Raw genomic sequence first — 13,156 nt, forward strand, 5'->3', positions numbered from 1 at the left:
TGGAATAATATTTTTTTAAAAGGTAAACATGAATATTTTATTTTACATTTCCGGTCTTGGTTTGGTGGGTTTGGTGGTGGGGCACTATCATATCAAATATCAGCCCACTCCGAGAATATATCTTCATTTTTAATTCGATTCTAAATTTTTAAAAAATATTTATTTAGTTGTATTATTTTTAAAATCAACTTGTCTAATAAATAGGAGTACATGACTCATTTGTATATTAAAAAAAAACATGACTCATTTGTCAATTGTTTAAAATCTATGACGTGGAATACTCAAAATTTTCGAGTAATATTTTCTTTTGATCTATTAACTAATTCTCCTCTTTCTTTTATTAAAGTTTTTATATGAGCAAGTACGATCAATTGATTAAGATATATTTTCGATCGAAAAGTGGAAGGTTCAAATATTCATCCTAATACGTTGAGCTCAAATCAATTATAGACAGGGGATTTACATGTTGATATAAATCACCTTTAAATTTTAGGTCATAATTACTCTATTTTTAAAATTAAGTTGAGAAATGCTCCTTCCCGTCCTCCACCTCTATTTTTATTTATTAATTCAAAATCTAAGTTAAAATTAAAGAAAAAAACAAATTTTTGACCCAACAAAAAATCCAATATTTATCAAAGGAGGATTAAGATTTAGGAACTAAAATTATATATATTGTTTATTTTGCTGATTATACGCAATCGAAGTTAATGCTTCAAATATAATAATCGATAAAAATGTTGGATATGGAAACTCGGAGAGGAAACTGAAATTGGAAGAAAAAAAATGAAACAAGGAGCAATCGTGTGGGTGGGAGTGCAGGGAAGATTGGGTGTGGTTCAGTTGATCCGACGGCAGAGAGTGATGCCATCGCCGACGGGGAGCATGCAGAGCTCGATCCTAGGGTCAGCAGCGAGGGCCTTGTTGAGCTCCAAAACGAAGTCCCTGTAATACCTCACGTACTTACGCATGGGCGCGTCGGGTGGGGCGACCACCGAACCGTTCCATAGGGTGTTGTCGTACCCGATCACTCCTCCAACTTTCACCAGATCGATCAGCCTCTTGTGGTAGTTTATGTAGTTGTCCTTATCAGCGTCCACGAATATGAAGTCGTAGCTTCCATGATTCTTCCCCTGTGGTGCGCCGCACACAATCACCCATCAACTCAAATTATTTTATTATTATTATTTTTTTTTTGCCTTAGGGCGTAGTTATTTATTATAGTATAATTATTTTGGGACAGATTTAAAACTAGCAGCGTTAATTAAGGTTTAGGTTTTTAAAATTAATGTTTTAAAACAATTTCAACATGTCAAAAAAGGAGAGTAGTAATTGTCATGTAGCTCAAATCAAGATTGGTAAATTTGATAAAACAGTTTCAACACTACTTTTTCCTTTTTTAATATTTTAAAAGATAATTTAAAGTAAATAGAACGTAATTTACGATTCAAATATATAAAAATATAAATAATTAGTTTATAAAAGATTTAGAAATTAAGTAGATTATATATAATTGAAGCAGTAAACATTTCTCATTAGGACTAAATTACAACAATTTAGTATTGACAAACAAACTATAATCTATTTTTTCATGTTTGAAATGAAAATTTATGATTTTTCTAAAAGCCAAATTTTGACAACAATTATTTCCATGGCTACAACAATCTCAAACCAAACCTTTACATTTTCAGGATTTAAAGATTATTTATATTATTATTATTATTACTGCTTTTTTTGTTTATATCATTTTCCCTTTTAAGATTTTAAGCTTTTTAAACTGTCTATTTTAATATTATATTTTACTTACGATTAGATTTTTATGATTTGTGTTTTTTTTTTCCTTCTTTTTTTCAGAGACATTCCTAGCAAATATTTATGGATTTGTTGTGATATAAAAAAGATTTACAATTTTAGTCATTTTTCGCTACATATTTGTCATCATTAGGAATAGTATCTCCCGCATTTTGCCATCAAAATAAATCTAACCATTTTTTTTTTAATTTAGAATTTTAAATCTTAGTTTAGAGATATAGAAAAAATATAGTAATGAAAAATTTCTTACATCTGCTACCATCTCGTCAAGAACAGGGAGAGCAGGGCCTTCCTTGAACTCGATCTTGTGGGCGACGCCGGCTTTCTCAATAACCGGCAAACCGAGCTCGTAATTTTCTCTATTAATATCCATAGCCAGAATCTGCAACCACAAATTTTCCAGGAAAATCACTCAGAAAACTCACAGTTTCTGTTCTTCCGAGAGCGATTCGAAGAATCTACAGACCTGTCCGTCTTCGGGAAGAGCTAGGGCTGTAGCAAGAAGCGAGTATCCAGTGTAAACTCCGATCTCCATCGTTTTCTTCGCGTTGATTAACTTCAAAAGCATGTTTAAGAACTGTCCTTCGTCTGCCGACGTCGTCATGATGTTCCTGTTTCCGATTTCCGATTAATTTCATCACGAACAACAGAATCGCCAATCTCGAGGTATCATCAGAACAGATAATTAATTAAGAGTCAGATTTATAATCAGAAAACTAACCACGGATGTTTGGCCGTCAATTCTCGCAACTCCTTCATCGATTCCGGCTCCCTCGGATAAACGCTGGTCTCCAGAATGTACTGCGGAAAATCGCACTAGAAAATTTCAGTGATCGGAGGAAGAAAAAGTAGTTTCTGAGATTGCTTGATTTGCCGATTGGGGAGAAGATTATATTTGATCACCTGATACAGAGCATCGCTCTGCAAGAGGCTCTTGTGGCCGACTTCCTGGTGCCTTCCGGCTTGGTTCCCGTCTTCCTGTCCGTTGTTGGTGAAGGCCATTGCCGGAGATCAATCGGAATTTCCTTCGCTTTCTTTTTTTACCTTTCTTCGCTGGAGCTCCAGTGGGATCTGCGTGTATTTGCGGCGACAAGTGGGGGAAAGTCGAGGCCTGCTATATAGAGCGACGCCGGCCCGGTTGAACCGTCCATTATCGGGTCAACGTCATAAGGAACGGGTCGAGGGTTGGTGGAAACTGGAAACTATTGGTGGGAATGTGGGGTCCACACTAAGGAGCTTTTCTATTTTTCTTCTTTTTGGTTATTGGTTGGATTCCTTACCAATTGATAATTTGTCGTGTACTTATGGTTGAAGTGATTAGTAAATTGAGAAGTTTACGTAAGTCCTAACGTATAATAGTTTGGTTTTATAATTTTTAGATTAAAAGAAGAAATAATTATAATGTATGAGTTTTCAAATATTAAAGGAGAGGTGGAAAAATCATAAAAAAATATATATTCTTACTTAGATTCAAGCGTGCAAAATTTTATAGAAAATTATTCTCCTTAGTCTTTCAGTGTTTGGATTTTCAACAGTTTCTTCAAGACAAATTCGTTCTTTTGACGGAGTATTTATTTGCAAAGGAGTTAGAATTATTCAGAATTAGTAGTGAGGTGATTTAGGATGACAATAATGAAATTAATATACTTTTAAACAAATTCCTTGATAAGGATAAGTTGTGAATGGACACTAAACCTACATGAAGGAAATAGTGAAGGGTGACACAATGCACAAGGCTCGAAATTACCCCCATCATCAAACAAAACGATATGGAAATTGCAACTCCTTTATGATGGGTAAAAATAAATGTGGTTGTTGACTGAAAGAAGCCATCTTTATAATAGGTATTGGGGTGATTTATATAGAAACAAAAAAAAGGAGAAATTCTTGCCGCTATGACAAGGAAAATTGAGGCATGCTAGTACTATGACTCTTGAAACACTAAAGTTTTGGCGATCCTTGAGAGGAATTTGTACCAATTGAATCAAATTCCTCACAAACCATCAATCTAATCAAAGGGAAAGATTGAAAATCTTCATAAATATGACATCTAGATGGAGGACGTTTGCAAGTTTTCTAACAATTTCTACTAGATTGTGTTTTTGCATGTGAGGAGACATTCAAACGATGCAGCTTATCGAACCGCTTCAAGTGTCAATCTCTCTAAACTTCCGACTTCTAGGAGAAAAAAAAAGAGCAAAAGGCCTTAAAGTCGTGCTACTTCCCACCCGACTTCTTTATGTTGCTAGAGAGGGTTTCTATATTTTGGATAGCCCTCGTGGTGACTTTCTTTAATTAATACAGCATATTTTCTATAAAAAAAAAAAAAGAAATACATATTTTTGGTTCCAGAAAAAGTGAGGTGATTACTGATTATAATTAATTTATTTGGTTCTTTTGGGAAATAAAATATTAATTTTATATAAAGAGACAATTGTCGAAAGCCATATATGTGGTGGGGCCCAGTAGTTGTACTAACAGAACACGTGGCTAGTGGAGCTGATATGTGGTTGGTGGAGGCGCCTTGAACGCGAGAAGTTGGAAATATCAATTACCATTTCGTGCTGCCACGTCAAGGTCTGGAACATGGAAATTACGACTGTGTCCCTCACATTTTAGGTGGAAATTACCTTTTACTCATATCCCAAATTCTTTCTTATCTTTGTAGGATTATGGTGGCTTTCCCTTTTTTTCGTCACTTCACAAAGAAAAATAATAAATAAATAGAGAATTAAAAATTTTATCATATAATTATGAATAAAAGAAGACTTTCTTTTCAAGGCTAAATTAGAACTCTTTTTATAAATTTACTTTATTCGACTTTACATAATTTTTAAATGTATCCTTTTTAACTCCGTCAATTATAATAAAATCACCTTTAACCTTAATTTTGTTAGACATAAGTAAATAGTGCAATGACTAAATCACCTTTCACATTAGTTTTGTGGGTTTATGATTTTTATAATTAATATATATTGAATAAAGTGTGATTTTCATGAGCCTAAATTTGTGGTTTATATAGTTAATTAGGTGCTGATTATCTAACCCATAATTTGATATTAAGTTTGGATTAGTAAACTCTTTTTTTTTCTAAATGGAGTGAGAGATTCGAACTCATGACCAGAGATAGATGTCAATTACTGTTGAACTACGCACATGTTGACTTGATTAGTATATATATATATATTTTTTTTTTCCACACTGTAACTTTTTATTATACAAATTTAACCTATGAGCTAATTATTTTCGTGAATATATTTTCATTATTTTGGACCATTCCAAATGGACAATTAGGTTATGAAATTTTATAAAATTGTAGATGTTAACATTTTAGCCATTTGAAATAATAAAATCATTTATGCATTATTAATTAATATTTACAAATTGAAAGTTATTTTGGAGTCCAATTATCCCGGTTTAACCCATTTTTCAGTCAATTAGTTATATAATTCAGTGCCTAATCATTTCATATATAGTTTGATGTCATCGATTATTTTGAAACTTATTATGTAGAGTTGACCACTACATGACGACATGACAAAGTTTAAATTAAAAGAATCAATTAAAAAAATACAATTATATATGGAATTCATATAGGATAAATATTATTTAACTTTAAATTGAAAAGCTCTTATTAGGGTGCATTTCCCCCTTCTTTCTTTTTAGAAGGAGGTCTCTTCCCCGTGTAAAATTATTTTAGAACTAAGAATATTAGGAATTTATCCCAGCATTAAAGATGGAAAAGTCACTATTTTGCTTTAAGAGAAACCCGATTAAACTTTCAAGATGACGAAAGTTTAAGCTACAAACCTCCTCTGAAAGTACACTTGCTCTCAACTCATTTAGTGAATTTTTTTTTTGGTTCATTCATGTTCCACACTTGAAGCGAGTAAACATTTGTGAGATCTCTTGACAAAATCTTTCGGTAGTCAGAATATATTTCGGTAGCAAGTACCATTAGAGAATTCATTTCGATAAAATATTTACTAATATTAATCTATTTCAGAGATGAACAAAACTTGATGTATGAGTGACCAACAGTTTTAATCCAATAAACTTAAATTAAGTTCAAAAAAGGAGAAAAAAGATTACTTAACCTAAATCAAAACAAAGTAATGATTAATAGCTAGATATAAGATCTATTTTTTTAAAAGACGGTATAAAATTCACGCTTTAAGCAAAATTTCTTATTTATAATCGTCAAATGAAACATCATACTCATTCCATTTCCTCATCAACTTTCAAGCTTTTTGTTTTATATCTTAAATTTTCATAAGTTATTTAATATAATCATGATTTATAGACACATCATTTTTTTTTTCTCATTTACCTAACAAGCAAGTGGCTAATAGAAAAGTATATAAAACTCATATATATGAGTTGAATAATATTTGAAATTTTAGATATAATTAAATTAATGGATTAATTAGAAAGGGTGGAAATTTTGAGGAGGTAGAGAAGTAGTTAGAAGAGGGTAGGTGAGATGGGGATGGCAAATGATTTGCTTCAAGTCCAAGCTAATATACAAAATACCCAACAACCAAAAATAAATAAATAAATAAATAAAAAGCAAGAAATTGGTGGGTTTAGAGAGAGAGAGAGAGAGAGAGAGAGAGAGAGAGAGAGAGTTTTAGTTGCATGCATTTTCTCAAAGTTCTTCTTCCTTTAATTTTTTTTTAATTATTTTCCAGTTTTAATTATTGCTCTATCCCTTTCAAAAGTGGTGTGGAGTAGGTGAGTTGTGCTCTTTTGTATCATGTTGTCCATCAAAATCTACCAAATTTCCTAAGTTTTTTGTATTAGGGTGTTGTTTGGTGAAATGCACGGTAAAGTTTAGGTAACAATGTTTTTTTTTCTTTTTACCTTCGAGTGTTGGCACAATGGCAGGATCCAAGTTCCAACCCTCCTGCATCCAGAAGTTAGAAAAAAAAAATTGTTATTGTGTGGAGGATTTTTTTTTTTATAGTAATTTAGCTTAAAGTTATTTGCGTATGCTTAAGTTTAAGTTAATTGAGTTATTTTTTAATGGATCGTATGAATTTAAAACAAGTATGTATATTTCTTGACGCTGTATATTAGAATTTATTATGTGGAATTTGCGTTATTATATTCGATGAAAGGAATGAAGGAACATCAAATAGAAAAATATTGAGAAGGAAAAATACAATAAAGGTCAACTTGTTCTCATTTTAATATTCAAGATTTCTATTGAGTTAGAAAAATTGGAAGTTTACCTGATGGCTTGTGAGAATTATTTTAATTTCTTTTATTTCACAATAGTTTTTAAATTTCGGTAAGATTTAAACTTTATATATATTTTATAAATTAAAGAGAGGAAATTGAAGTGATTTTAAAATCAAGATTTTGAAATTTGAAGAATCAAAGAGGCAAAAAATAGAAGTTGGAAGTCTAAAATCCAAAGATTTGAAAAGTATTTTGTTTTAATTGAAGTAAATAGTTAACATTAAACTAAACTTTGGAACTTAATCGTTATTTTAATAGAAGTAATGGACCAAAAATATTTTTTAACAATTTTTTGTTCTTATTCTTTCTCTATTTAACAATTGTAAGAGTGAATTATCAGATAATCGATCTTTAAGATAGGAGAAAATGTCTTATCTATTAAGTTATATTCGAATTGATAATTTTCATCTTAATTTTATTCATTAACTAAAAGAAAAAGTTTAAAATTAATCGTAACAACTACATAAATATTATTTAAGAATGATGTGAGGCCAAACAATTTTAAGAGAAAATTTATGAAATAAATTTAGATGTGTCATATTGGTATGATTTAAACGTGTCATATTTTTTCAAAAATGGATTTAATTAATGGGATTTGGTTTAAACCTTCAATTTTATCAAATTAAACTCTAAAATTAATTTTGATTTTGCCGATTTGTTTAAAATTAATCAAACAATTTTTTTAAAAAACAAAAATAAGAATTGAAAATTGTACTTTTTTTCTTTTTTCTCTCTCCTTCGCTTCTCTTATTCAGTAGTTCTCTCTCTCCTCTGATTCCCATTAGCTTCCCAATGGGCTTTTTTGGTGGCTTACAGCTCCACGTATGAGGCCCACGAAATTGAGCCCAAAATACAAATATGTGGAAATTTCTAGTGTTTCGGGAGCTTCCATACTGCCTCCATTTAAAATGTGTCAAGTGTAAAGTATCATTATTATAAATATAAAAAAAATTATGGGGCCACGTATCTTGAAATAAAATCAACTACACATTCTCTCATTAAATATTATATGTAATTATTTATTTTTTTCTTTACATCTTTAACTCACTTCTTCATCCGCCAAACCGAGTATAGTTCAAGTGGTTAAGTCATCTATCTCTGACCAAAATTCATGAGTTCGAACCCCACCTCCTACATGTTGTACTAAAAAAAACTCACTAAGTAAATACTTTTTTTATGTATAGATGAAGAATGAGAGAAGTAAGTGAAGATGCAAATTAAAATAATGAAAGAGAGAATAAATTAAAAAAAATTATATATAATAATAATGAATAGGGGAGAGAATGGAGCTTTAAAGCAGGAGAGAAAAAGTCATATACTCTGATTTTTTTTTTGAATATATGGGTCCCACGATACATATATTTTTTATTTTATAATAATAAAGGTACTCTACATATATCTACATATATCGTATAGCTCAACAGTAATTGGCATATATCGAGATAAAATTTTCCCTACAAATATTACTTTATATAATTGCACAAATTCTCTTATAGTGTTAGTTTTAGAATCAATATTTTAAAAATGTCAATCTTTATTATTATTTACACTTTTAGCCTTTAGGTCTCAATCATGTACTTATATTATTATGATTTCTTTGTTTCAAACATTCAATTTCGTGACATCAAGAAATTAATATATATATAATGTCTAAAAAAATTAAATTATTGTATAAAAAATGGCATAAAATTTAAGAAAAAGCATAATGATTTGTCTGATGATCATGGCTGGTTCTCTACATTCAAAGAAGCATATGTGTGTATCTAAATTTTGAAAATTCGAAAGAATAGTTTAAAAAATTTTGTATAAAATTTCAATTCTTTTTTAATAGGAGAAAACATAGATATATAAGTAGCAGTGGTGATCAGTTCAACTTTTAAGAATAGATAATAAAAAAACAAAATCATAATCATAATGACTGAAGTAATATATACTTTTTTTCATTTTAAATCTAACTTCTTATTTATAAGTTAAATTATAAATTGGTTCTTAATACTAGAACCTTAAAATTTTTTAATTACATTCTAGACATAAAACTAGACTTTTATTTAGTCTTAAATAACTCTTTAGTCTTAATTTCAACCCACCCCGGAACACCAATGACCTAATTCAATCATCCAAAGTTAAGTCAGCGAGCTGCATCAATATTTGTGTGTAAAAGATCGTGATCTCAATTTTGTATTTGAAAATTTGTAATTGGTAGTTAAAATATTTGTCATATTACAAACAATTTTTAGTTTCGTGTATATGTTAAAATATTTGAAATTTGATTTTTGATTTCTTTGTTATTCTGATTTTACCCTTTTAGATTTCAAATATATCAATGACATATTCTTTACCATATTCTACTATTAAATCTCAAGATATAACATCAATTTATCTATAATATATGGATTTTCATGATACATAATTTTTTTTTAGTATGTAGGTGTGTGTATGTGAAACCCAGTATCATTTGAAAACACGGTTTTTACACACCAAGTGAATATTGAGGTTTTTTTTTTTTTTTTTTTTCAAATGATCTTGATATTCTAGGCCTCAACATATTATCATAAAAACTACTTATTATAGATAAAATGATGTAGTACCCCGATAGTAGAATATGGTAGAAAGATGGAGCTCGTGAATAGGGTAAGAAAACACGATTTCACATACACGTACCTAGATCATAACAAAGTCTGATATATCATGTATATTGTTTATTGAGGATTTATTGGACTTTTTGCTTTCTTCTACGTGAGTTGGCCTACATATTTTGTTACATTTTTGCAAAATTGAAACTTCCTTGCTACTTTTGCAAATTTCTATCATTTTTTTTTTTTGCTACTTTTTGTATAGAAGGAATAAATTAAAGGAAGGACAATTTCCAAAGTTGTAATGATTAGGGAGGTTTGTTAATTAGTAACGCTTCTTTAATTTTAATTTAGAAATTAAAAGTGTTCAGTTAGGGTTTGAAGAATCCCACAGCCACAACATAGAAAGGAACAAAAACAAACCTTACTTTTCTTTTGCTTTTTAACCGTTTCTTCGCCTTCTCGAACATCTTTTGTTTTCCTACAAAGCCCTTTCTTTCTAAACTAATTAAAAATCCCATCCTTGTTTTGATAATTATTTTTGTTTTTCTTGCTTTTAGTTTTTGGTTTTTTGTTTTTTCATATATGTTTGATAACTGTTTTTATTTTTAGTTTTTAAAAAATATAAAACCAAAACATGTTTGGTAACGATTTTTAGTTTTTTGTTTTTAAAAAGTTAGAAAATTGAAAATACATGTTAGAGAGAAAAATTTTTATGTAGAGTAGAGATGACAATGATATGGGTGCGAGTAAGCGTACCCATTCTCGTGTTCGTGAAAATTTTCATTCTCCTCGTTCTTGAGTCCGAGAGACGTTCTCGAGAAAAATTATCGGTTTTTATAATTGTTTATAATTATTTTCAGAATTTAAATAAAAAAAGTGTAATAAATATGTATTAATTATTTAAAAATGGGGATGGGACGGGTCGAGACATGCATTTCCTATTTTTGTCATTCCCCTAACGTAGAGACATGAAAACAAACATTTATTAATAAACTTTTCGAAGATATATTTTAGAGAGATAAATAAAAAAAATCTAGAAAGAAAATACTGAAAGAAAAGTTAAAGACAAAAAAGAAAAATTTTAGAGAAAAAAAATAAAATCGAGAGGAAAATATATTTTAAAGAAAAAAAGAAATTATAAAAAAGGAGAAAAATTATAGTGGAAAAAAATTTAGAAATTTAGAGATAAAAATAAGATTCAAAATATGATTTTTTAGATAAAATAAATAAATACAGAGATAAATAAAAGTTACAGCGAAATAAAATTGACCAGAAAATAAAATATAATTCTCAAAGGAAAAAATAGAATACGAAGGGAGAAAAGTTATAAAAGACGAAATTTTAGAAAAAAAATTAGGAAAAATATTAAATTTTTAGAGAGATAAATGAAATTGGTCCGTTAGAAAAAAAAATAAATAAGAATACATACAAATTTGGAGAGAGATAAATAATAATAAATATTCTAAATATGAAAATTTTATAGAGAAGAAAATAAAGTTTGTAGAGAAATTTAGAAATAAAAAAAATTTAGAGTGAGAAATAAATCTTTTAAAGATAAATATGAGAAAGAGAAAAAAAAGTTAGAGTATCAGAATTAAAAAATTAGATTTTGAAAAACAAGAACCTGTTTTTGAATTTTTTTTTTTTTTAAATTTATCTAGAATTTTAAAATGATTTTTGAAAAATAAAAAACAGAAAATTGAATTGGTTATTAAACAACCATTTTTTTAAAACTAAAAACAAAAAACGAGAGGGTTATGAAACGAGTTCTAAATTAAACTATATTTTCTTTCTCTTTTTTTTTTGTCCGTGGAGTTGTGTTCCTTGTAACTTGAATCTAAGACCTCAAAGATACTCCTTGGAAACATCTTGAACATTCCTTCAAAATTAGAAGTTATTAGATACCTCTAAAATTTAGAAATTCATTAGTTACAACCACACGTAGGGAGCTCAAGAACTAAACTTGTAATATAACACTCGTTTTTAGGATATAATTTAGTCCTTTTAAAGGGTGATAGTTGTATTTATTTAGTTTATAAAAAACTTTGAATTGTAATTCTTTATGTAATCCTAATTAATTATCGGTTCAACTTTAACTATAAATGTTGACATAGTATACTTATTGGACAAATCTGGTTGATTTATCTCCCACACGAAGATAAATGGTACAAAAGAAAGTGAATAGGTGAATGAAAATAATATATTGTTATATTGTGTGACATTTCTTCTTTTCAAAGTAACATATCAAATCTCTTTTTGTAGACCATGTCGCTCGATTATTTTTTGTCTAGCTATCTAATTCCTTCTCTCGATATTTATTTGCCACATGATGGTAAATTTGACTTCCATTTTGTCTAATGTGTATGGACACATTGTCACCGACATAAAATTACAATTCAAAAGATACTAGAAAACCAGATAAACTTTAGCACTTGGATCGTGCTTGGGAGAGTGAAGACTGTTTTTAGTTTTGAAGTTTTTAAGATTGAACCACTCAAAAGGAAAGTACGTCTTGTTTGTATAGATGTATAGTTGTTACTATCAATTTTTTTAAGTATTTCTTAATCTTACTTGCATGATCTTAGGATTCCTCTCATTCAAATGTAGTATCGATTTATCTATGTATCCCTCTTCTATTCAAATATCAAATATTCACATGACATGATTATAAAAAGATTATTAACTTTATCGTTCCATTTTGAATATTTGAAATTAATACCTAAAAGAAGTGGTCCTTGAAAGATTGTTTTAGTTTTCTAAAATTTGATAAGATTTTTAACAGCGTTCTAACAAAATATGAAGAATTATCCTGAAAAATAATTTAAAAGAAAAAAGAAAAAAAAAAAGAGATAATCATCCTAGTCCCCTTCGTTTTGGAACATCTGTTTCTTCCTCGCTTTCCCCCTTTTCCTCCGTTCTTGAGGTTTCTTTCAGTTTCTTAGTAACAAAAGAATAAAGTAAATCTAAAAGATTTAGAGAGAATAAATTCAAATTCCAGAATGCACCTGAGATTAACTGACTTACGCGCAAACTGACCTTAATATTCAAAAATACCAAAGAAAGAAAAAACTGTGTAGAAAACAAAATAGTCATTAATTAAATACTCTAATAGAATGATGAATAATAGAATTATAGATTTGGTTCATTAATAATGAGGGAGCCAATGAATCCAACTAAATCCTACGTGGATCCGTTCCTTTTTAAGTGAAGTAATAATGAGTTTTTTTTTTCTTTATTTTCTTTTTGGCAATTGTATAATGAGACTTCTATAAATACAACGAAACCAAACGAATCCTAACAATTTTTTTTTAACTCTTAAAAAAAACATAAAAAATTTTACTCTTTCAACATTTTGAATTATTTTTACTTTTATTCAGTATATAGTTATATTATTTCTAAGACTTTTACTACCATAAATCTCCTGGACAACCATTTACTAATTATTAGATTACTACTCACTTATTACAAATCACAATTAAATTAAAAAAAAACAAGAAAGGTAAGAAAAAGAGTTAATAATTAAT

At 28.9% G+C, this 13,156-nt stretch overlaps 1 protein-coding gene across 1 annotated transcript; it reads right to left on the minus strand.

The window, feature by feature from the left end:
- Positions 1-652: 652 nt before the first annotated feature.
- CCOAOMT1 (S-adenosyl-L-methionine-dependent methyltransferases superfamily protein) lies at positions 653-2,915 on the minus strand. The gene is made up of 5 exons (XM_022280639.2): positions 2,716-2,915; positions 2,534-2,613; positions 2,279-2,423; positions 2,063-2,194; positions 653-1,133 (listed from the first exon to the last, which is right to left on the minus strand). Exons 1-5 carry the CDS (start codon positions 2,812-2,814, stop codon positions 840-842), a joined length of 750 nt encoding a protein of 249 aa, XP_022136331.1. The 5' UTR covers positions 2,815-2,915; the 3' UTR covers positions 653-839.
- Between the last annotated feature and the right edge of the window lie 10,241 nt (positions 2,916-13,156).

Source organism: Momordica charantia (genome assembly GCF_013281855.1).
Source record: "Momordica charantia cultivar OHB3-1 chromosome 4 unlocalized genomic scaffold, Mcharantia_2.0 BLBB01000004.1, whole genome shotgun sequence".
Taxonomy (NCBI): domain Eukaryota; kingdom Viridiplantae; phylum Streptophyta; class Magnoliopsida; order Cucurbitales; family Cucurbitaceae; genus Momordica; species Momordica charantia.

Coding starts and splice junctions, on each gene's coding strand:
- CCOAOMT1 (XM_022280639.2), bottom strand. CDS start 2,814: ATGGCCTTCACCAACAACGGACAGGAAGACGGGAACCAAGCCGGAAGG. Junction 2,614..2,715: donor AGAGCGATGCTCTGTATCAG/GTGATCAAATAT, acceptor GATTTTCCGCAG/TACATTCTGGAGACCAGCGT. Junction 2,195..2,278: donor CTCTTCCCGAAGACGGACAG/GTCTGTAGATTC, acceptor TTGTGGTTGCAG/ATTCTGGCTATGGATATTAA.